The sequence below is a fragment of the Scyliorhinus canicula genome, unplaced genomic scaffold (assembly GCF_902713615.1).
Source record: "Scyliorhinus canicula unplaced genomic scaffold, sScyCan1.1, whole genome shotgun sequence".
NCBI classification, from domain to species: domain Eukaryota; kingdom Metazoa; phylum Chordata; class Chondrichthyes; order Carcharhiniformes; family Scyliorhinidae; genus Scyliorhinus; species Scyliorhinus canicula.
In genome coordinates this window covers 66,870-92,755 of record NW_024055497.1, presented here as the reverse complement: position 1 = coordinate 92,755, position 25,886 = coordinate 66,870, and the positions used below count along the sequence as shown (strand labels likewise).

The following is a 25,886-nucleotide window of genomic DNA, read 5'->3' as shown; positions in this document are numbered from 1 at the left end:
AGTGCTGTGATGCAGCAGGGCTATCCACTGTGCTACTGTGCCGCCCATAAGATTATTAGATTACCAGGTCTGGATGAATTGTGTCCCAGGATGCTGTGGGACGTGAGGGAGAGATTGCAGAAGCTCTGACCCAAAGTTTTAACCACCAATTAGGCCTGTTTTCGCTGAATATTTAGACAATTAAGGTGTGATCTGATTGAAGTATTTAAGATATTAAAAGGGAACGACAGGGTAGATAAAGATAAACTATTTCCACTGGTTGGAGATGCTAAAACTAGGCATTATTGTCTGAAAATTTGTACCAGACCATCCAGTACAGTTTTGTGGAAGTAGTTGAGTCGGAAACGTTAGGGACCTTCAAACGGCTATTGGATAGGTACGTGGATTAGGGTAGAATAATGGAGCGTAGGTTAACTTCTTAAGGGCAGCATGGTAGCATTGTGGATAGCACAATTGCTTCACAGCTCCAGGGTCCCAAGTTCGATTTTGACTTGGGTCACTGTCTGTGTGGAGTCTGCACATCCTCCCCGTGACTGCGTGGGTTTCCTCCGGGTACTCCGGTTTCCTCCAACAGTCCAAAGATGTGCAGGTTGGGTGGATTGGCCATGAAAAAGTGTCCAAATTCTATGATTAACCTAGGACAAAAGTTCGGTGCAACATCGTGGGCCGAAGGGCTGTTCTGTGCTGTATTTCTCTATCTATCTCTATCTCTACAGATATTAGGAAGAACTTCTTCACACACAGGGTGGGAGAGGTTTGGAACTCTCTCCCACAAACAGCAGGTGAAGCTGGATCAGTTGTTAAGTTTAAATCTGAGATAGAGTTTTCTTTAGCAAAGATATTCAGGGATAGGTCACAGATCAGAAATGATCTCACTAAATGGCAGGACAGACTCGAGGGGCTGAATGGCCTACTCCTGTCCCTATGTGTATTTCTGTGATTCTGAAATTCAGACAACACCATGACACGGAAAGAGTCCTGATTAGAACCTTAGTTAGTCCGAGCTGCAAACCATCCCTCCAGATCCTTGCCCTTCATTGATTTAATGAAGGTCAAGGCAATAGTTGGATTATTGAAAGACTTGATGGATTTGTTGGAGACCATTTTTCGGGTCTCAGGATAAAGCCTGACGTAATTCACTCCCCACAGGCTTGAGCTGCCTTTGAACTTCATCGAAGCCTCAACGCTTTGTGTTGCTGCCAAAAAGTCCTGGAAGAAGTAAATCTTCCCTCTTTCCTGGAGCCAGGTGCCACCTCGCCGCTCCCTCTCCAGGACATTCTCTCAAGTTGTGGAAGTGAATGATAACAGGCCTGGGATGAAAACTATCCCTCAGCCTCAAAGACAGGATATGATGAACCCTTTCTAATTTGAAACGGCCAGGCTTCACATCCAGCCTGGGAAAACATGGCAGTCAGTCCTTGAAGAACCGAACGGGAGCCTTAGTCTCTACACTAAATGGACAGAAAATAACATCATTTATGGGCAGCATCATAGCACAATGGTTAGCACAGTCACTTCACAGCTCCAGTGTCCCAGGATCGATTCCCGGCTTGGGTCACTGTCTGTGCGGAGTCTGCACGTTCTCCCTGTGTTTGTGTGGGTTTACTTCAGGTGCTCCGGTTTCCTCCCACAGTCCAAAGATGTGCAGGTTAGGTGGATTGGCCATGATAAATATCCCTTAGTGCCCAAATAAAAGGTTATATGGGGTTACGGGGATGGGATGGAGGTATGGGCTTGGGTGGGGTGCTGTTTCCAAGGCGCAGACTTGGTGGCCGAGTGGCCTCCTTCTGCACTGTAAATTCTATGATGACCATCGGACAGGCCGATGACTCGGATGCTCTTTCTCCGACCCTCGGTCCTCCAGGACCTCCGCCAGCCACTTGGCAGCTTTTCAAAGGATTGAATTCTTGCCGCCGTTGAGGAGGCATCTTGCTGAATGGTCAGGATTCTCTCCTCCGGATCATCGAGCCACTTCATGGCGTTTTACAGCTGGGCCTCATGAGCACATTCTGGTCAATAACACGGATAATGTCGGCAGTCATCATTTTCGCCACCTCCCAGAGCCCCGGAGAGCGCGGGGTCGAGAGACCTCCTGAGGGTCAGGCCGCCATGTTGAAAAGACAACATTCCCACAGAATCTGCCAGCGCTGTTTTATCGACGCATATCTTCACTTTTTCCGGCATAATCCTACCAGGCCGAACTCTGAAGTGTTCCAGGGACACGATAACAAATATGAATTCAAGGATTAGGTAGAATAGTGCCGGGCAATCGGGATAAGTGACAGATTATAGGTGAGTGGCACCAGAACCTGCTGAAAAGCAGCTACTCCCGCACCCGTATCACATGGCTGACCCCTGCCCCCTCCCCCACAGACAGATTTCTGATAGAGGGTGTCAAGTGTTATGGGGAACTGGCAGGAAAATGGAGAGAAAGCTGAGATGAGGAGGGATTTCTTTACTCGAGAATGTGGTGAAGGTTTGGAATTCTGTACCCCCGAGGATTCTGGAGCTTCAGTCATCAAGTATTTTCAAGACACAGACTGATAGGTTTCTAGATATTGAAGATGTCGAGGGATATGGGGGATAGTGTAGGAAAACGGTGGTGAGGTAGATCGGCCAAAGCATCTCATTGAATAGTTGAGCAGACTCAGTGGGCCAAATGTGGGCCGAATAGCCTAGTCTTGCTCCTATTATAATCTCTGTGTCCTGGTCAGGAAGCAGAGAGCTGAGCTTGGATCTGTCAATCCACATCAACCAGCACCTTCAGGAGAATTGGGAGGGTGAATATTAGATACAGCAGAGTGAGAATGGAGGGAGATTGTGTGGGATGGAGATTTACAGCCTTTGGAGAACGAGAGAGGAAATTATGTTCCGTCGGAACTAGAATTGTCTGTCTGAGTTTCTATCCTGTACTAACAATGATGACTTTGGTATATTGTTTTCACAGGATATTAGATGAGGAGGAATTACAGACAGAAATCTCAAACGTTACATCACGATCTGACAGAGTCACGCAATTGCTTGGAACCTGAATATCATCGGACTCTGAATATCATCTGCCTTTGAATCTAGAAGAAGAACTGATTGCCCGAACTGTCAGCTTCTAAACATTTCAAACATCAGTGTGACTGGAAAAGCACCGAGACCCACACAACACATACCCGAGTGAGAGTGTTCCAGTGAACTGACTGTGGAAACATCAGTGTGACTGGAAAAGCACCGAGACCCACACAACACACACCCGAGTGAGAGTGTTCCAGTGAACTGACTGTGGAAACATCAGTGTGACTGGAAAAGCACCGAGACCCACACAACACATACCCGAGTGAGAGTGTTCCAGTGAACTGACTGTGGAATCATCAGTGTGACTGGAAAAGCACCGAGACCCACACAACACACATCCGAGTGAGAGTGTTCCAGTGAACTGACTGTGGAAACATCAGTGTGACTGGAAAAGCACCGAGACCCACACAACACATACCCGAGTGAGAGTGTTCCAGTGAACTAACTGTGGAAAGAGGTTGAACCAGTTACACAGCCTGAAAAACATAACAACATTCACAGCGGGAAGAGACCATACCCGTGTTGTATCTGTGATTACCCAACCTGGAGAGACACGAGGAAACCCAAAACATGGAGAAACGGTGGAAATGTGGGGACTGTGGGAAGGGATACAGATTCCCATCTCAGCTGGAGACTCATCGACGCAGTCACACTGGGGAGAGGCCGTTCACCTGCTCCCAGTGTGGGAAAGGATTTACTCAATTATCCAACCTGCAGTCACACCAGCGAGTTCATACTGGGGAGAGGCCGTTCACCTGCTCCCAATGTGGGAAAGGATTCTGTGATTCGTCCCACCTATTGAGACATCAGCGGGTTCACACTGGGGAGAGGCCATTCACCTGCTCCCAGTGTGGGAAAGGATTTAGTGAAGTATCCGACCTGCAGAAACACCAGCGAGTTCACACTGGGGAGAGGCCATTCACCTGTTTTCAGTGTGGGAAAGGATTTAGTGAAGTATCCGACCTGCGGAGACACCAGCGAGTTCACACCGGGGAGAGGCCATTCATCTGCTCTCAGTGTGGGAAAGGATTCACTCAGTTATCCACCCTGCAGAGACACCAGCGATTTCACACTGGGGAAAGACCATTCACCTGCTCTCAGTGTGGGAAGGGATTTACTGAGGTATCCGACCTGCAGAAACACCAGCGAGTTCACACTGGGGAGAAGCCGTTCAACTGTTGTCAGTGTGGGAAAGGATTTAGTGAAGTATCTGACCTGAGGAGACACCAACGAGTTCACACTGGGGAGAGGCCATTCTCCTGCTCTCAGTGTGGAAAGGAATTTATTGATTCATCCACCCTGCGGAGACACCAGCGAGTTCACACTGGGGAGAGGCCGTTCACCTGCTCTCAGTGTGGGAAGGGATTCACTCAGTTATCCCACCTGTGGAGACACCAGCGAGTTCACACTGGGGAGAGGCCATTCATCTGCTCTCAGTGTGGGAGAGGATTTACTCAGTTATCCAACCTGCGGAGACACCAAGTTCACACTGGGGAGAGGCCATTCACATCTCAATGTGAGATGGGATTGCACGTTTCTTTGCACCTGCTGTGACACCAACAATTTCACAATTGATTACAGGGGTTGGATTCTGCTGTTATTGTTTCTGCTCTACACCCAGAACTGCATTTTGTTCATTCTGACAGGTGGTCAGAGGGTTTATTTCTGCTGGACTGGCCGGTCTCATCACTTTGCCTCCAGTGGGCTGATTCTCTTTGAGCCTTGTTGCTAATACCTGGCTTCAAATTGCACAAGGATCACAGAGTGAAAGGGGTTTGGAAGTGTGAAGATATTTAGTTGCTATCTCTGTTTGATACCCCCCAAAGCCACGTTGCCAAGGAGATGGGCCCTGGTGGTTACATGGTTTTGTTTAATTTATCTGGGTGTTCCTCACAGAAGAAAACTATCAGGGTACGAGGGGCAAGTTGTCTGAGGTGGACTGGGAAACTGATTGGTACAGGAGAATGCCTAATATTTAAGGAATTATTTCATATTTATCAGGGGGTTAGTTTGCTCAGTTGGCCGGACGGCTGGTTGGTGATGCAGAGCGAGGCCAACAGTGAGGATTCAACTCCCGTACTGGCTGAGTTTATTGATGAAGGCCCCGCCTTCTGAACCAGGCCCCTCGCCTGAGGTGTACTGACCCTCGGGTTAAATCACCTCCAGTCAGCTCTCTCTCTGTCAAAGGGAAGAGCAGCCTATGCTCCTCTGGGATTTTTGCAACCTTTTATTCACATAAATACAACTCCAAGCGGCTATTGGATAGGTACATGGATTATGGTAGAATAATGAAGTGTAGATTAATTTGTTCTTGAGGGCAGCACGGTAGCATGGTGGATAGCACAATTGCTTCACAGCTCCAGGGTCCCAGGTTCGATTTCGGCTGGGTCATTGTGTGGAGTCTGCACATCCTCCCCGTGTGTGCGTGGGTTTCTTCCGGGTGCTCCAGTTTCCTCCCACAGTCCAAAGATGTGCAGGTTGGGTGGATTGGCCAGGCTAAATTGCCCTTAGTGTCCAAAATTCTATGATCTATGATTAACCTAGGACAGAAGTTCGGCACAACATCGTGGGCCGAAGGGCCTGTTCTGTGCTGTATTTCTCGATGTTCTACGTTCTAAATATAGATTACTTTAAGGAACAAATATCCAACAGGAAAAGTGATGGAACCTTGGTTAACAAGAAAAGTTAAAGATTCCATGAGATCCATTAGAATTCAACAAAGGAGGACCAAGAAACTGATGAGAGCAAACTGGTGAGAAAGATAAAAACTGACTGGAAAAGCTTCTACAGGAATGTGAAAAGGAAAAGATTAGCAAAGACCAATGTGGGCCCATTCCTGGCAGAGACAGGAGAGTTTATAATGGGGAGTAAGGAAATGCAGAGAAACTAAACAATGTGTGTCTGTCTTCACGGAGGAAGATACAGAAATTGTTTCCAAAACACCAGAGAACCAAGGGACTGGCAGAGATTAGTATTGGTGAAAAAGTAGCACTGGAGAAATTAATGGGGTTGAAAGTGAATAAATCCCCAAAAGCTGATGATCTACATCCCAGAGTGTTGAACAAGGTGGCTGTAGAGATCTCTATTCCGCATTCTAAATTCTCCTGACTCTATCTGGAATGGACAAACCTTTGTCTTAGCCAAACATTTCCTTTTTATGTAGCCATAGAAGCTTTTACAGTCCATTTTTATGTATTTTTCTAGTTCACATTCTATTCTATTTTTTTCCTTCTGTGTCTTGGTTGAAGAACGGAAGTAAATCCTCAGGAATGAATCATCACTTTGGGCAGATTCTGAGATAATTAAGTTTTGACATCCAGGAAAGAGTAAACTGTAATTGTGGAGTGTGAATTTAGATTGTATAAAGGGCGAAGTTCTATTTTATAGTTTAATGTATAGGTTTCCGAGTTAAAGTAGCTTCCAGTTTGTTTGTTGCATTAAAAGTCCTGTCGTGTGATCCTTTAATTTGTTGACTGGGAATTTGAATTTTTCTTAGAAGGTGCTGACCTTTACGGAGATCCTAATCCTGATCCTAATAGGAAGTTTTGATTTCCTATTTGAGCCTCGGGCACCTTTCTGTCTCTATTGCTCGTGTCACTGACAGCCAGGTGATGGAGCTGAGGGCTGAATTTAGCTGAGAATAACGGGACCTGTTCCCCAGTTGGGGAACTGCCATGGGCGTCGCTAATAGAGACAGGAAGGTGCTGGAGGCCTGACTGGGAACTGGACATCCAACCAATCAGGGTTCAGGGCAGGGTGGGGGGGTAACTGGGGCTGACGGTGATGCGACCCCCAGGGTTCAGTGCCCCCGTATCCAAAGTGGGGAATCATGGGAACAGGGTACAGAGGAGCTGAAGGAAAACCATTTGGGACCAGAACATTGTGAACATCCTGTTACTCTGGTTGTCTTTGATCCTCAAGTAATTTTCTGTTTTTTTTTAACCATGTTGTGTTTCATCAATAAACTTTTAACAGGAAAATATTTGAATTTGTTGGATTTTTCCAGATTAAATTTGTTCACTTTCGGAAAAGTGGGTGAGAGGGGTTGACAGGCTCTTTAGCAGAAAGTGAGTCCGTCTGAGGTAATTGGCAAAGGAGCCAGAGGGGTAGAGGAGATTTGATTTTTCTAGGCTCTTGTTATTGTGGAGGGACTTGAAGCCTCCAAGCGTAGAGGCTTGGGTCAACAACATGGTGGGGTGTCTCAGTTGGAGAAGATAAAGTTTGCCTTGCGAGGGTCTATGCAGGGGTTCTCCAGGCGGTGGCAACCGTTCCTTGACTTTCTCGCGGATCGTTAGGTGGAGGTCAACAGCAGCAGCAACCCAGGGTGGGGGTGAGGGTGGTTCTGATTTATTTTCCTTTTTGTAAGGGCCGCATGCCCTATCCTGTTTTGAGTTGGGTGTTAATTTGTTAAACTGTTTATCTTTTAGAGTGTTAAGTTTTGTTTTGTTGGCATGTTGCCCTTCTTTCTTTGTATTATTTTCCTTTTTGGAGTGTTTTGTGAACTAATTGAAAAACTTCGAATAAATACATTAAAAAAAAGAAAATGGGGTTCAGGGAATAAATCGTGATTGACTAATTTAATGAAAATGAAATGAAAATAGCTTATTGTCACAAGTAGGTTTCAAATGAAGTTACTGTGAAAAGCCCCTAGTCACCACATTCTGGTGCCTGTTCGGGGAGGCTGGTATGGGAATTGAACCATGCTGCTGGCCTGCCTTGCTCTGCTTTCAAAGCCAGCGATTTAGCCCTGTGCTAAATCAGCCCCTGCTGGCTAAATCAGCCAACGTTCTCTGAGGAAGTAACAAGGGATGTCAATAAAGGGGAACCTGTAGATGTGCTTTATCTGGATTTCCAGAAGGTATTTCCCAAGGTGCCACATCAAAGGTTATTACACAAAATAAGAGCTCATGGTGTGGGAGCAACACATCAGCATGGATAGAGGATTGGTTGGCGAACAGGAAGCAGCCAGTCGGTATAAATGGGTCATTTCTGGGTGGGTAAGATGTGACAAGTGGAATGTCACCAGGATCAGTGCTGGGCTATCAACCATTTACAATCTGTATGAATGTGTTGGATGATGGGATTGAATGTATGACTCAAATATAGGCAGGGAACTAATTTGTGAAGTAGATTTAAGGAGTATGCAAAGGACGACAAATAGAGAAGGTGCAAATTGCACAGTCACGCAAGCCGGAATCGCACCCAGATCTCTGGTGCTGTGATGCAGCAGTGCTAACCACTGTGCTACCATGCCGCCCCTTTGACTGTCCCTTTACTGTTACTTTTCATTCCAGGTTCTGGGCCTTCACCGGGTGTTTGTGAAGCCCCTCAAACCACTCGCCAGTACTATCGCGTCCTGCTCGCCTGCAGTTCTAATTCTGATCTGCCCAGAATGTCACCCCAACAACATCACTCCAGTATTGGCACTGCGCATGCTCCAGATTACAATGCCGAGCGTGTGATTGGCGGCAGCTCCGGACCAATGGGAAGAGGAGGCGGAGCTGGTGGACCGAGCAGGAGTGGCTGGTCCTCCAAGTAATTGGAGTGAATGAGGGGCGGGACTAGCCCGGATATTCCTCATTGGCTGAAACTCTGCATCATTTTGAAAGCTGATTTTTCTCAGACCCCAGGAGAAAACTGGACCTTTCTGTTTGTGGCTTTAAACAGATGAAACCCTGTGGGTGTGGAGCAAACATTTCAACATTTATTACTGAAATGTGGCAACATGATGAACCAATCCACCAATAATTCAGGGGCTGATTTAAACAAATAACTATGCAGACAGGGTATGTCACCCTGAGATCGAGGAGTCCCTGGTTTCTGTTGGTGGACAGGCAGAAGGTTGGGACAGGTTAGGGAGGAGGTTAATACTGTCATAACTCAGAACAACACAGACTATAAAGGAACAACTAAGGAACTTTTCTGACCAATTTAATATTCGCATAATATATTTGTAGATTAGAGACAGAAGGACAACATTTCTAATAATAATAATCTTTGGTAATCTTTATTGTCACAAGTAGTCTTACATTAACACTGCAATGAAGTTACTGTGAAAAGTCCCTTGTCGCCACATTCCGGCGCCTGTTTGGGTCACACTGAGGGAGAATTCAGAACGTCCAAACCACCTTACAGCACGTCATTCAATTTGCAATCAGTTTGGAGATAACTCTGATATTTTTCCATCTTAAACCACTTTGTCTTGAAAGAAGCCAAATCTTAAAAAGGCAAAGTCTTTAGTTTAAATCATCACTGTGCTGTTCAGTGGAAAGGGTTAACTTCTCTGCTCTCAAGGTTGTTAGGAACAAACGTTCTCAAATGTGTACAACTGTGTTGACTTTACGTAACTTTATTTTCAGATATGAAATGAATCAGCACTATGAGTTAGCCCTGTGGCATCACTGCGGCAGGGTCCCAGGTTAGATTCCCAGCTTGGGTCACTGTCTGTGTGGAGTCTGCACGTTCTCCCTGTGTCTGCGTGGGTTTCCACCGCGTGCTCCAGTTTCCTCCCACAGTCCAAAGTGTGCATGGTTAGGTGGATTGGCCATGATAAATTGCCCTTAGAGTTCAAAAAAGATTAGGTGGGGATAGGGTGGAGGTGTGGGGATAGGTGGGGTGCTCTTTCCAGGGGCCGGTGTGGACTTGATGGCCCAGGTGGCCTCCTTCTGCACTGTAAATTCTACGAAACACCATTTTAAACTTTGTATTCTCAATTCTTTTGGCAACTTTTTCAGTTTTGCCCAAATTTGTATTTTCCCCCCTCTTTCTTCAGGCACTTTTCCAACTGACTCAAATAAAACAAAAAAGGGGCAGCACGGTGGCCTAGTGGTTAGCACAACCGCCTCACGGCGCTGAGGTCCCAGGTTCGATCCCGGCTCTGGGTCACTGTCCGTGTGGAGTTTGCACATTCTCCCCGTGTCTGCGTGGGTTTCGCCCCCACAACCCAAAAATGTGCAGAGTAGGTGTATTGGCCACGCTAAATTGCCCCTTAATTGGAAAAAATAATTGGGTAATCTAAATTTTAAAAAAAAATAAAACAAAAAAAAGTAAAACGATCAGCTTTCAGGTTACCCAAAGCTTCAACCTTCTTAGACCAAACAGGGTTAAAGAGGGTGGAGCTTCCAAAAGCTTGTGAAATCCAATTCATAACGTCCAGGCGGACATTTAACTTCAGAGAATCCAACTTTTCACTGCCTTTTGCAATTGCACAAATAAATTGCAATTCACTAGGTAATTAGAACATCCCTTTTCTCAGCATCGACTCTTTCGATTAAATACCAATTTTTCGTTTTGGCAGCGCGGTAGTACAGTGGTTAGCACTGTTGCTACGCGGCAGCACCATCCCAGGTTTGATTCCCGGCTTGGGTCACTGTGCGGAGTCGGCACGTTCTATCCGTGTCTGCGTGGGTTTCCTCCGGATGCTCCAGTTTCCTCCCACAGTCCAAAGATGTGCAGGTTAGGTAGATTGGCCATGCTAAATTGCCCTTAGTGTCCAAAAAAGGTTTGCTGGGGTTACGAGGATAGGGTGGAGGTGTAGGGATGGGGTGTAGGTATGGATTTAGGTAGGATACTCATTCCAAGGGCTGGTGCAGACTCAATGGGCCGAATTGCCTCCTTCTGCATTGTGAATTCAATGATTCAGTGTTGCTTGGACACCGGACACAGGACTCAGGTGAATCATTCACCTGAGTCCTGTGTCCTGAATCATTCACCTGAGGAAGGAGCAGTGATCCGAAAGCTAGTGTTTGAAACAAACCTGTTGGACTTTGACCTGGTGCTGTCAGACTTCTTACTGTGCTCACCCCAGTCCAACGGCAGCATCTCCACATCACAGGATCACAATGCCCGGGGACTGATCGACGGCAGCTTCGGACCAATAGGATGAGGGGGCGGGACTGGACAACCAAACAAGAGCGGCTGGTCACAGTAACTTCATTGATGCCTACTCGTGACAATAAGCGATTTTCATTTTCATTTAATTTTTAATGATGCCCTTTGTGACAGTCTGAATTTTCCTCTCCAGATGTTTTAACATTTGATCTTTTCAATCACAGTGTGTCTCAAAGTGAAGATTGAAACTTTGGTTTTAGCTGTCAGATATATTTCCTGTGTGACTGTATAAATCGAGAACCACTAGAATGATTTCAGTTCCTCTACAGATGCAGCTCAGATACCAGAAATCTCTGGAGTTCCCCATGTCCTCATTGCTCTCATCTTGGATAGAACAGTTCTGAATCAGGTGGAGTCAGTCACACGTGCCTCTGTCATGATGTTTCCATTCCTATTTTATCTCACACGTCCCAGTGACACGGACTATAACACAGAAACATCAAATTATCTTTGCTACCTTGCATCTTGCCCTCCTATTATTGTCTAATGATAACAGTGACAGAGGAACACACACCAGCATTGGAATAACAGGCATTCCCTTCCCAGCCTCCCCAAAAAGGCACCAGAATGTGGCTTTTCACAGTAACTTCATTTTTGAAGCCTATTTGTGAAAATAAGAGATTTTCATTTCAGGCAGGCTATTGTCTAATAATAACAGTGACAGAGTTATGATCTGGGACCCTGGATCTGGGAAGCAACATTGCTACCCACTGTGCTACCTGCCGTCCTAGATTGGCCCAGGTAGGATGATTTTACATAGGGTCGGTGCAGATTCGATGGGCCGAACTGTTATTATTGGACAATCAGCGAGTCAGCCTGAACCTGTAGCCGCTTTCACCATCTGCATCCGTCATAATGGCCAGGTGATTGACGGCGGTCCCGCCCAATAGAAAGAGAGGGGCGGGACTGGCGGTCCAACATACCAGCTGGTCCTTCAACCAATCAGAGTGAATAAAAGGCGGGACCCGCTCTGATTGAAGCATGCGCAGTGTGGATAAAGGTGAAGGAGGCGAGCAGTGTTTTCAGATCCGAAAACGGTAAGGGGCGTTTAACAATATCGAGGAAGCGGCAGATCGCGCGGGTGGGCGAAAACGTTGTGTAAAGTTGTTGTTAAGCATAAATCTCGGAAAAGAGTTTCTGGGTCACAGTTTGTACCGAGCTGCAGCTCCTCGTGTTCGGCTTGGGTGAACGGCCGCCATTTTTATTGGATGTGCATCAGGGCGCATGCGCGTTTCTCATCTTTGTCGGGGCGATGTTTCAATGAGTGGGAGGAGCTTGTTCCCCATTGTTCAGAATGGAGACAACTTGTCCATCAAACTGGATTAGTCTTTGAGTCCCAATGTCTTATTGATGATGCAAAGCGGTGGCAGAGATGGAAAGAAAAGGAAGCTCATCCCGTTCTCTGGATTTCACTGTCTTATTAGAAATTCTGTCCCATGTGTCCAAAGCTCTGCGGCTCTGTTCAGCCATGTGAAGACCCAGGGTAGAACCTCACAACACTGAGTACACATCGCCCTCAAATCAGGGAACTGCTGGGAACAAGAGGGGGCAAAGTGCAGCAGGAGGCATAAGCGGTCATCCTGGACCAGGGAGCAAGACTGACTGCAATGGATTTTGGAAACTCCTTTTACAGGGGATTAGACCATAAGACATAGGGGCAGAATTAGGCCACTTGGGATCTTTCTTGTGATCCTCCTCTGGACTCTTTCCAAGGCCAGCACATAATTCCTCAGATACAGGGCCCAAAACTGCGCACAATACTCCGAATGGGGTCTGACCAGAGCCTTATACAGCCTCAGAAGTACGTCCCTGGTCTTTTATTCTAGCCCTCTTGACATGAATGCTAACATTGCATTTGACTTCTTAACGCCGACTGAACCTGTACATTAACCTTAAGAGAATCGTGAACAAGGACTCCCAAGTCCCTTTGTGCTTCTGATTTCCTCAGCATTTCCCCTTTGGAAAACAGCATTTCCCCATTTAGAAAATAGTCTAGGCCTAAATTCCTCCTTCCAAAGTGCATAACCTCACACTTTTCCATGTTGTATTCCATCTGCCACTTCATTGCCCACTCTCCTAGCTTGTCCAAGTCCTTCTGCAGCCCCCCTGCTTAATCAATACTACCTGTCCCTCTACAGATCTTTCTATCATCTGCAAACTTGCAACAGTGCCTTCAGTTCCTTCTTCCAAATCATTAATGTACGTTGTGAAAAGTTGTGGTCCCAGCATACACCCCTAAGGCACACCACTAGTCACCGGCTGCCATTCTGACAAAGGCCCCTTTATCCCCACTCCCTGCCTTCTGCCAGTCAGCCTATCCTCTATCTATGCCAGGATCTTACCCTTAACACCATGGGTTCTTAACTTATTTAACAGTCTCGTGTGCGGCATCTTGTCAAAGGCCTTCTGGAAATCTAAATAAATCACGTCCACTGGTTCTCCTTTGTTTAACCTCCTTGTTATCTTCTCAAAGAACTCTTAACAGATTTGTCAGACATGACCTCTCTTTGACAAAGCAGTGCTGACTCAGTCCTATTTTATCATGCACTTCCAGCTACAATCTCATCTTTAATAATGGACTCTTGGGGCCAGCACAGTGGATAGCATTAGGACTGCAGCGCTGAGGACCCGGGTTCGAATCCCGGCCCTAGGTCACAGTCCGTGTGGAGTTTACACATTCTCCCCCTGTCTGTGTGGGTTTCACCCCCACAACCCAAAAGATGAGCAGGTTGGGTGGATTGGCCATGCCAAATTGCCCCTTAATGGGCTCTAAAATCTGACCAATGACCGAAGTCAGGCTAACCGGCCTAAAATTTCCAATTTTCTGCCTCCCTCCCTTCTTAAACAGCGGTGTTATATTTGCCACTCCCTGTCCTCTGAGACCCTTCCTGCCTCCAGTGATTCCTGAAAGATCACCACCAATGCCTCCACAATCTCCTTGGCTATCTGTTTCAGAACCCTGGGGTGTAGTCCAGCCAGTCAAGGTGATTTATCCACCTTCAGACCTTTCAGTTTCCCCAGAACCACCTTCTTAGTGATGCCACTGCACTCGCCGCTTGGAGGAAACCTCAATTGTGTACTGATTCTAAAATGAACTGGTCCAAGCCAATTCAACTGCTACAAAAAAGAGATGAAACCTGACGGACCCCCTGATTTATTTTCTGCCCCACATCCTGACTCCTGAGGGGCCTGTACATGACTCCCATCAGGGTCTTTTTATCTTTGCGATTCCTCAACTCTACCCACAGAGATTCTATGCTTTCTGATTGTTTATTGCTAATTGCTATCGATTTAACTACGACCTCTGGCTGTTCACCATCCCCCTCAGGATGTCCTGCGTTGGTTCTGATTATAAGTGGAGGATTTACACACAGCAAATTCAAACCAGGAGAAATATTTATCTTTCCTGAATTTCAATTCTGGACTGACAGTGATGCCTTTGTAAACTTCTTTCACAGGGGCTTAGAAAGGGATTCGCAGACAGGAAATTCACAACCAATCCTCACATCAAATTCTGACAGCACCATTTGGGTTCTCAGGATCCGGAGGCTATTGACCTTTTGTGTGTAAGCATTGAGTTAGGATCATTATCACTCACTGTGTCAAATTTCTCCCTCATATCTCCTCTGTGGATCTTGCTCGCAATCAGAAATCTGTGTCCCAGAATCCCATAATAACAGATTTCTTTATATTTTGCCGGGTTTGCTGTTATCGTTTCCGGTGCCTGGGTCGATCCCGGTGGTCCCCCCGGTTTCATTCCTGTTTTGTGTATTTGTAGTGGTTGAATAGGCTTCAACCAGTCCATTTTCAGATCCAATACAAAATAAAATCTCCTCCAAGAAGCAATTGATGTGCATTCAGGTCTGGGATGGATCCCAACAATTTTTTTTACGAATGCCACATCGCCCCAGTTAGAGGCTTAGCCATTCACCAACACCACCAAATTACCTGCCAATGACCCAGTGACCACCACATATCTCCCATTAGTGTCCGCAATGATCCTGGTGACTGAAAGAGGGATCTGTTTATTGATTAGAATTGCAGCACCTCGAACCCTTCATCAAAGCCCGAGTGAAACACTTGGCTCACCCCCCCGCAGTCTGGTCTGATCTCTAACCCGCAAGTGAGTCTCCTGGAAGAACACTACACCAGGATGTAGAATTTTTAGGGAGTGAAAACTCTCGACCTTCACTGGTCCACCCAATTATTTTACGTTCCAGGTGATCAGCCAGATCAGGGGTCTCCCACCTCTTTCCTATCATGGAATCAACTATTTGGGGCAGCACGGTAGCACAGTGGGTAGCTCTGTTGCTTCACAGCTCCAGAGTCCCAGGTTTGATTCCCGGCTTGGGTCACTGTCTGTGCGGAGTCTGCGCGTTCTCCCGTGTCTGCGTGGGTTTCCTCTGGGTGCTCCGGTTTCCTCCCACAGTCCAAAGACTTGCAGGTTAGGTGGATTGGTTCTGCTAAATTGCCCGTAAGTATCGAAAGGTTAGGTGGGGTTGCTAGTTTAGGGGGATTGGGAAGAGCTGTGGGATGGGAGTGCTCTTTTGGAGGCTGGTGTGGATTCGTTGGGCCGAATGGCCTCCTTCAGCACTGTATTAAGTTTCCACTGAGGGACTATTCAGTACATCTTCAAAAAGTACAGGGCAAGGATCCACTCAAGATGGCTGCCACACACACACGCACTCCCTCAGATTAAAACAAAAATAGTTCTATTGTCATCATCAGTGAGCTACAACCCTCCCCCACCCCCATTTTCCTCCCAACACATCCCGACACACACTGGATGAAAACCCACCCACAGGCTCTGGCCAAAACTGGTTCACCGGCTGCAGATTCACCCCCCCCCCCCCCCCCCCCCCCCCAATCTCACTCCCATTCACCAGCTGACTGTTGGTGGGGCAGCTCCTCTCAGGACAAAAATAAAATGAAAACAACGACATTGTCCACCTGGAGAATAAACATATTTCAGAATGCAGTCCCTTTATTAGCCTTAATTTCCAAAGGGGTCCCTCTCCCCCCATGTATCTACCTTGTGCTTCATAAAGTAAATCTCCCTTCCTCCCCACACAGAAACACATTGTGTTTCTATCAGACAATATCAAAGACTGTATACAGGAAATACCCATCCCACCCACCCGGAAACGTAGATCTTGTCCAATACAGATAATTGGACCCAGTCCGTGCCTCGCCAGCTCGGCTCCCACATCCTGGTACATCCTCACTGGGATAACGGAGTAAATCCCTTCCCACACTCCGAACAGGTGAATGGTCTGTCACCCGTGTGACTACGGTGATGAATCTCCAGCTCACACGGGAAACTGAATCCCTTCCCAAAGTCCCCACATTTCCACGGTTTCAGCGTGCTGCTGCTGGTGTCCTTGTATCTCTCCAAGTTTGATGATCGGTTGAAATTTTACCTCCACAGAGAGCATGTGTACGGTCTGTCCCCGCTCTGAATGGTGTGATGTTTTTTCAGACTGTGTAACTGGTTAAAGCTCTTTCCACAGTCAGTTCACTGGAACACTCTCACACGAGTCGAGTGTGTATCGGGGCTTTTTCAGTCACGCTGATCTTTAAAATCGTTTCCTACAGACAAACATTTTTGCTTCCACATTCACAGACCAATGATCCTGATGAATGGAGCGACTCTGTTAAATCTTGATGTGAAGTTTGATTTGAGTTTCCATCTGTAAATCTTCCCCTTGTAATATCCTGTAAAAGGAGTTTGCACAAGTCAGCACTAGGGGTAGGCACGGTGGCTCAGTGGTTAGCCGAGAACCCGGGTTTGATCCCGGCCCGGGTCACTGTCCATATGGAGTTTTCACAGTCTCCCAGTGTCTGCGTGTGTCTGGGCACGACAATCCAAAAAGATGTACAGGGTAGGTGAATTAGCCACGCTAAAATGACTGGGTTACGGGAGAAAGGGGAGAGGGTGGAGGTGTGTGCCTTAAGTAGGGTGCTCTCTCTAAGGCCGGTGCAGTCTCGGTGGGTTGAATGGCCTCCTTCTGCACTGGAAATTCTGTAAACCCCTTAATTGGGGAAAAAGTGAATTGGGTAATCCAAAAATATATTTTTTTAAATAAAAAAAACAAAAGCCATCACCGACAGTCCAGGATAAAAATTCTGAACAGACAATTCTAGTTTCTCTGGAACATTTTTCCCTCTCTTGTTCCCCCAAAGCTGTAAATCCCTGTCCCCCACACTCCCCCCTCCTCCCTGGGCTGAAATCCAAACCCATCTCACCATCTGCACCATTTCTTTCCTCCACTCCCAGTTTTCTCCCTCCCTCTCCTCTGCCTGGGTTCAGTTCTCCAGCTCCTGTCTGCAGCCTGACAATAAAACCAATGGGTCTTATTGGGGGGTTTGGGGCCTTCAGCGGGTGTTTGTGAATCCTCCCTGCCCACCTGCCAGGGTTTCCTTCCTTCCCACAGATCAGAGTCCAAAATAGAACCAAGCTAAATTGCACAGCGGTTAGCACAGTTTCTTCACAGCGCCAGGTTCAATTCCCGGCTTGGGTCACTGTCTGTGCAGAGTCTGCACGTCCTCCTCATGCGTGGGTTTCCTCTGAATGGTCCGATTTCCTCCCACGAGCCCGAACGTCGTGCTTGTTAGGTGAATTGGACATTCTGAAATCTCCCTCTGTTTACCCGAATAGGCACCAGAATGTGGCGACTCGGGGCTTTTCACAGTAACCTGCAGTGTTAATGTAAGCCTACTTGTGACAATAAAGATTATTATATTATAAATCGATGGGGGCGGGGGGGGGGGAACAATTTCATGCAGATTTGCGGCTCCACAAAGTGTTTCAGCTCCTCCCACCCATCTCCTGAACAGGTTGATGCATTTATTTGTCTGACTAAAAGGATGGTTGCTAGTGGCACAGTGGTGCAGCGGTTAGCACTGCTGCCTCACGGCACCGAGGACCGGGTTCGATCCCAGCCTCGGGTCACTAACCGTGAGGAGTTTCACATTCTCCCCATGTCTACGTGGGTCTCCCCTCCACAACCCGAAGATGTGCAAGGTAGCTGGATTGGCCACACTAAATTGCCCCTTAATTGGAAAAAAATAATCAGTTATTCTAAATGGTCTCTTTCCTAATGTTCACAATTAAAGCGGTGGGTTCCACAGGAGATGGCTGACATTTCAGTGGACGGTAAATTAATAATGGACAGAGATATGTCCCGCCATGTTCTTTTATGGAACATGCTAGATATATTATTTACAGTTTATAGCAAAGTATTATTTCTCGCCTTGTAATATAAGACTGTAGCTACATTATAGATTTCCAGTCATCCTCCACAGAGACCAGTTGTATCGGGGGTCATTGAATATATTGAAACACAAGTTTGACAGATATTTTATTGACAATGGAGTTGAGGGTTATGGGGAACAGGTAGGAAAGTACAGAGAAAGCTGAGACGAGGAGGGATCTCTTCACTCGAGGATGTGGTGAAGCTTTGGAATTCTCTACCCCAGAGGAATGTGGAGCCTCAGGCATCAGTTATGTTCAAGACAAATATTGATAGGTTTCTAGATATTGAAGATATCGAGGGATATGGGGATTGTGTGGGGGAAATGGTGCCGAGGTAGATCGGCCAAGGATCTCATTGAATGGTTGAGCAGACTCGGTGGGCCGAATAGCCGACTCTTGCTCCTATTCTAATCTGTGTCCTGGTCAGGAAGCAGTGAGCTGAGCTGGGATCTGTCAATCAACATGAATCAGCACCTTCAGGAGAATTGGGAGGGTGAATATTAGATACAGCAGAGTGAGAACGGAGGGAGAGTGTGTGGGATGGAGATTTACAGCTTTTGGAGAACGAGAGAGGAACTCGACTTGTCAGCTCTGAATTTCTATCCTGTACTGACTGATGACTTTTGTAAATTGATTTTAAAGGATATTGGAAGAGGAGGAATTACAGACAGAAATCTCAAACATCACAACTTGATACGACAAACTCACTTAATTCCTTCTGACCTGAATATCATCGGTGCACAGAAGAAATGTTTGTCCGATCTGTCGGCTTCCAAAAGGTTTTAAATGCGAGTGTGAATGGAAAAGTACCGAGACCCACACAACACACACCCGAGTGAGAGTGTTCCAGTGAACTGACTGTGGAAAGATCTTTAACCAGTTACACAGCCTGAAAAAACATCACACCATTCACAGTGAGGAGAGACAGTGCACATGTTCCGTGTATAGACAAGGCTTCCACTGATTTTCCAATCTGGAGCGACACGAGGAGACCCAAAACATGGAGAAACCATGGAAATGTGGGGACTCTGAGCTGGAGGTTCATCGGCGCAGTCACACTGGGGAGAGGCCATTCACCTGCTCTCAGTGTGGGAAGGGATTCACTCGGTTATCCCACCTGCAGACACATCAGCGAGTCCACAATGGGGAGAGGCCATTCACCTGCTCTCAGTGTGGGAAGGGATTCACTCGGTTATCCCACCTGCAGACACATCAGCGAGTCCACAATGGGGAGAGGCCATTCACCTGCTCTCGGTGTGGGAAGGGATTCAGCCATTCATCCACCTTGCAAACACATCAGCGAATTCACACTGGGGAGAGGCCATTCACCTGCTCTCAGTGTGGGAAGGGATTCATTGATTTATCCACCCTGCAGAGACATCAGCGAGTTCACTCTGGGGCGAGGCCATTCACCTGCTCTCAGTGTGGGAAGGGATTCACTCAGTTATCCAGCCTGCAGGCACACAAACTAATTCACACTCGGGAGAAGCCATTCACCTGCTCTCAGTGTGGGAAGAGATTCCGTGCTGCATTCTCCCTGCGAAGACATCAGCGAACTCATACTGGGGAGAAGCCATTCACCTGCTCTCAATGTGGGAAGGGATTCACTCAGTTATCCAGTCTGCGAAGACACCAGCGAGTTCACACTGGGGAGACGTCATTCATCTGCTCTCAGTGTGGGAAGGGATTCAGTGATTTTTCCAACCTGGAGAGACACCAGTGTGTTCACACTGAGGAGAGGCCAGTCACCAGCTCTCAGTGAGGGAAGGGATTTATTGCTTCATCCACCCTGTGGAAACATCAGCGGATTCACACGGGGAGAAGTCATTCATCTGCTCCCTATGTGGGAATGGATTCACACAGTTATCCAGTCTGCAGAAGGGATTACATAGAAACATAGAATATAGGAGCAGGAAGAGGCCATTTGGCCCGACGAGCCTGCTCCACCATTCATCGTGATCGTGGCTTGTCTCCAACTCAATAGCTTAATCCTGATTTCCCCTCCATAGCCTTTGATCTCTTTCACCCTAAGTGCCATATCTAACTGCTTCTGCTGTGTGGGCAGCACAGTGGTTAGCACTGTGGCTTCACAGTGCCAGTGTCCCAGGTTCGACTCCTGGCTTGAGTCGCTGTCTGTGCGGAGTCTGCATGTTCTCCCCATGTCTGCGTGGGTTTCCTCCAGATGCTCCGGTTTCCTCCCACTCGTCCCGAACGTTGTGCTGTGAGGTAATTTGGATATCTTGAATTCTCCCTCGGTGTACCTGAACAGGCGCAGGAATGTGGCGGCAAGGAGCTTTTCACAGTAACTTCAATGCAATGTAAGCCTACTTGTGACAATAAAGATTATTATTATTCTTGAAAACATGCAATGTAATGGCCTCAACTACTTCAAACAACAAAGAAGAACAATACAGCACAGGAACAGGCCCTTTGGCCCTCCAAGTCCGTACCGTCATGATGGCAACCTTTGCCGAAACCCTCGGCACTTCCTTGTGCTGTATCCCTCTATACCCATCCTTTCCATGTATTTGTCAAGGTGCCTTTTGAACGCTGTTAATGTATCTGCTTCCACAACCTCCCCAGGCAACGCGTTCCAGGCACTCACCACCCTCTTTTTTTTTTTTAAAAACCTGCCATGCACATCTCCTCTAAACTTTGCCCTAAGGACGTTTAACCTAATGCCCCCTGGTGACTGACCCCTCCACCCTGGGAAAGAGTGCCTGCCCCTCCACTCTATCCATGCCCCTCGTAATCTTGTCGACCTCTATCCGGTCATCCCTGAACCTCCGTCTTTCTAATGAAAACAATCCGAGTCGATTCAGCCTCTCCACATAGCTAACACCCTCCAGACCAGGCACAATCCTGGTCAACCGCCTCTGCACCCTCTCCACATCCTTCCGGTAGTGTGGCAACCACAACTGTGCGCAATATTCCAAGTGCAGCCTCACTAAGGTTCTATACAGCTGCAGCATGACTTGCCAGTTTTCATTCTCAATGAAGGCAAGCGTTCTGTATTCTTTCTTGACTACCTTGTCCAATTGAGTTGCCACCTACAAAGATCTGTGGACCTGCACACCCAGATCTCTCTGACTTTCTATATTCCGAAGACTTTTACCATTTATGGAATATTTTCCTTCTGTTAGACCTACCAAAATGCATTCCCTCTCATTGGTCCAGATCAAACTCCATTTGCCATTTCTCTGCCAAGTCTCCACCCTATCTATGTGTTGCTACATTTTCCGACAATTCTCCCCACTATCTATCACTCCGCCAACCTTGGTGTCATTCACAAACTGACTAATCAGACCGGCTACATTTTCCTCCAAATGGTTTATGTACCCTGCAAACAACAGAGGCCAAGGCACAGATCCCTGTGGAACACCACTAGTCACAACCTTCCATTCAGGAAAAACATCCTTCTACTGCTACCCTTTGCCTTCTGTGAGCAAGCCAGTTCTGTACCATTCTTACCACCTCACCTCTGATCCCACGTGACTTCACCTTTTGTACCAGTCTGCCATGAGGCGCCTTGTCAAAGGCTTCACTGAATTCCATGTAAACAACATCCACTGCCCTCCCCTCATCAATCATCTTTGTTACCTCTTCAAAAAACTCAATCAAGTTAGTGAGGCATGACCTCCCCTTCATAAAACCATGTTGTCTATCGCATATGAGTCCATTTGTTTCCAAATGGGTATAAATCCTGTCCTCGAGAATTCTCTCCAGTAATTTACCTACAACTGAGGTGAGGCTCCTTGTCTATAGTTTCCGGGATTATCCTTGCGACCTTTCTTAAACAGCGGTACCACATTAGCTATTCTCCAATCCTCTGGGATCTCACCTGTAGCCAATGAGGATACAAAGATGTCAGTCAAGGCCCCAGCAATTTCCTCCCTTGCTTCCCTCAGTATTCTGGGATAAATCCCATCTGGCCTAGGAGACGTATCTACCTTTAATATATTTTTAAAAACCCAATACCTCCTCCTTTTCGATGTTAACGTGACCCATACTGTCCACACACCTACCCAAGAATGACCTTCCACAAAGTCCCTCTTTAGTGAACACTGATGCAAAGTATTCATTTCCTCTGGCTCAACACATAGATTCCCCCTACTTTCCTTAAGTGGTCCAATCCTTTCCCTGGCCACCCTCTTGCTTTTACACATGAATAAAAAGCTTTGGGATTCACCTTGATCCTACTTGCCATGGACTTTTCATGACCTCTTCCAGTCCTCCTAATTTCCCGCTTCAGTACATTCCTACTTTCTTTATACTACTCGAGGGTTTTGACTGTCCCCATCCTTCTCGGCCATACAAAAGTCTCCTTTTTCTTTTTGACGAAGTTCACGTTATCCCTTGTCTTCCAAGACTCCCTAAACTTTCCATACTTACCCTTCGTTCTTTCAGAAATGTGACTTTCCTAAATCCTAATCAACTGGCGCTTGAAAGACTCCCACATGTCCGATGTTGATTAACTATCCAACAGTCGCACCCAATCCAAATTCTTCGATTCCTGTCTAATGTTATCGTAAATTGTCTTTCCCCAGTTTAGCACCGTAACGTGAGGGTTATCCATGTCCAAAAGTACCCTAAAGCATACAGAATTGTGGTCACTACTCCCAAAATGTTCCCCTACTGAAACCTCAACCACCTGTCCAGGCTCTCCCCAATACCAGATGTAGTACTGCCCCTTTGCTATGTTGAACTATCTGCATATTCCACATGCTCACCACTCTGGTGAAATTTCTCCTCATCTCTGTCCTAAATGGTCTACCCCGTATCCTCAGACTGTGAAGTCTGGCACTGTACACTCCCACCATCAAACCTGTCAAGTCCTGTTAAAATATTATTATTTTTTTTTTTTTTATAAATTTAGAATATCCAATTCATTTTTTCCAATTAAGGGGCAATTTAACGTGTCCAATCCACCTACCCTGCACATCTTTTGGGTTGTGGGGGTGAAACCCACGCAGACTGTTAAAATATTATAGGTCTCTATGAGATCCCCACCCTCCCTCATTCTTCTGAACTCCAGCGGGTACAATCCTAACTGATTCCATCTCTCGTACGTCAGTCCTACCATCCCAGGAATGAGTCTGGTAAACCTTCGCTGCACTCTTTCTCGAGCAAGAACATCCTTCCTCGGATAAGGAGACCAATACTACACACAATATTCCAGGTATGGCCTCGCCCTGTCCTGTATAATTGCAGCAAGATATTCCTGCTCCTGTACTGGAATCCGCTCGCAATGAAGGCCAGCATATCATTTGCCGCCTTTAACGCATTTCTCCAAATTATACTGTATCTGCCATTCATTTGCCCCTCACTCAACTTGTCCCAATCACACTGAAGGATCTCTGCATCCTCCCCACAGCTCACCCTCCCACGCAACATGTGTCATCTGCAAATTTGGATATGATCATTGAAATCATTAATATATAGGATGGTGCAGTGGTTAGCACAGCTGCCTCATGGAACTGAGGATCAGGATTCACTCCCGGCCTTGGGTCACTGTCCATGTGGAGACAGGTTCTCCCCGTGTCTGCATGGGTCTCACCCCCATAAACCCAAAGATGTGCAGGGTAGGTGAGTTGGTCACACTAAATTGCCCCTTAATTGGAAAAAAATAATTGGGTACTTTAATTTAAAAAACAAAATCATTAATATGAATATCTTGCATCCGAGCACCGATCCCTGCGGTACCCCACTAGTCACTGCCTGCCAATTTGAAAAAGACCCATTAATACCTACTCTTTGTTCCCTGTCTGCCAACCAGTTTTCTATTCACTCCCATGTGCTTTTATTTTACACACTAATTTCTTATACAGGACTTTGTCAAAAGCCATCTGAAAGTCCAAATATAATAATAATAATCACTTATTGTCACAAGTAGGCTTCAATGAAGCTTCTGCAGAAAGCCCCCAGTCGCCACAATCTGCCGCCTGTTCGGGGAGGCTGGTACAGGAATTGAACTTGCGCTGCTGCCTTGTTCTGCATTACCAGCCAGCTATTTAGCCCAGTGTGCCAAACCAGCCCCTATACCACATCCACTGGCTCTCCCTCATCAACTCTACCAGTTACACCCTGGAAGCATTCCAGTAGATTTGTCAAGCATGATTTCCCCTTCATAAATCCATGCTGACTCTGTCCGATCCTGCCACTGGTTTCTCAGTACTTTGCTATAAAACCTTTGATAATTGATGCTAGTATTTTCCCCACTACTGATGTCAGGCTTACTGGTCTACAATTCCCTGTTTTCTCCCTATCTCCCTTTTTAAATAGTGGAGTTACATAAACCACCCTCCAATCTGCAGGAACTGTTCCAGAGTCTATAGAATCCTGGAAGATGACCACCAATGTATCCACTATTTCTAGAGCCACTTCTTTAAGACCGTTGGGTTGCAGATTATCAGGCCCTAGGGGATTTATCAGCCTTCCATCCCATCAATTTCCCCAACACCATTTCTCTACTAATATTAATCTCCTTCAGTTCCTCCCTCTCACTAAATCCTGCCTTCCCCAACATTTCTGGGGCAGGATTCTCTGACCGCCCACCAGGTTGGAGAATCGCAGTGGGGCGGCGGCACCTCTGCCGGCTGTCAAATTCTCTGACTCCGATGATTTGCCGGGGGGGGCGTGGGGGGAATCGCGACGCACCAGTATGCGGCCACTGCCGCCCCCCCCCCCCCCCCCCCCCCCGGTGATTCTCTGGGCCAAGTGGCCACCTGTTTTTTTGCCTGTCCTTCCGGTGTAAATTGGAGTAGGTACTTACTGGTGGGACCTGGTGGCATAGGCGGCCTCCGGAGTCCTCGAGAGGGCACGGGGGGATCTGGCCCCAGGAGGTGCCCACACGGTAGCCTGGCCTGCGATCGGGGCCCACCGATCTGCGGGCAGGCCTGTGCCACGGGGGCACTCTCATCCTCCGCGTCGGCTGCTGTGATCCTCCACCATGGCCAACGCGGAGAAGATACTCCCTGCGCATGCGCTGGGATGATGCCAGCACACACTAGCACTTGCCGCATGCGCCAACTCGTGCCAGCTGGTGGAGGCCCTTCGCCTCCAGTTGTCATGGTGCCAAGCCCCTTGCCAGCCAGCAAGGCGCAAACCACTCTGGCGCTGGCATAGTCTCTGACTGTGCTGAGGATTCTGCACCTTTGGGGTGGCCCGACGCTGGAGTCGTTCACGCCACTCCTTCCTGACGGAGTTACCCAGCCCACCAATTTCCGCACTATCCCGCCCCGGTATCTGATTTGTGCCCTCATTTGTGAAGACAGAACCAAAGTATATATTTATTTGCTCAGCCATTTCTTTGTTCCCTATTATACATTCCCCTGTTTCTGACTGGAAGGAACCTACATTTATCTTCACCAATCTTTTTCTCTTCACTTACCTATTGTAACTTTTACAATTAGAATAATTTCCTGTTTTATTCCATTCCCAACATCACCACTGCAGTTTGGGCGTCTGTATACGATGCCTATTTATTTTTTGCCCCTTGGTGTTTCTCAGTTCTACCCATAGAGATTCCACATTGTCGGAGCTGATGTCCTTCCTCACTATTGTACTAATTTCCTCTTTTTTTAAATAAATTTAGATTACCCAATTATTTTTTCCAATTAAGGGGCAATTTAGCGTGGCCAATACACCTACTCTGCACATTTTTTGGGTTGTGGGGGTG

The 25,886-nt window shown here is 47.0% G+C and overlaps 1 protein-coding gene across 1 annotated transcript; it reads left to right on the top strand.

The window, feature by feature from the left end:
- The first annotated feature begins 3,455 nt into the window (after positions 1-3,455).
- LOC119960287 (zinc finger protein 239-like) lies at positions 3,456-4,733 on the top strand. The gene has a single exon (XM_038788029.1). The coding sequence runs from the start codon at positions 3,634-3,636 to the stop codon at positions 4,615-4,617; it is 984 nt and encodes a 327-aa protein (XP_038643957.1). The 5' UTR covers positions 3,456-3,633; the 3' UTR covers positions 4,618-4,733.
- The last annotated feature ends 21,153 nt before the right edge of the window (positions 4,734-25,886 follow it).

What these genes read in the sequence shown, in the direction of transcription:
- LOC119960287 (XM_038788029.1), top strand. Translation starts at nt 3,634, where the DNA reads ATGGAGAAACGGTGGAAATGTGGGGACTGTGGGAAGGGATACAGATTC.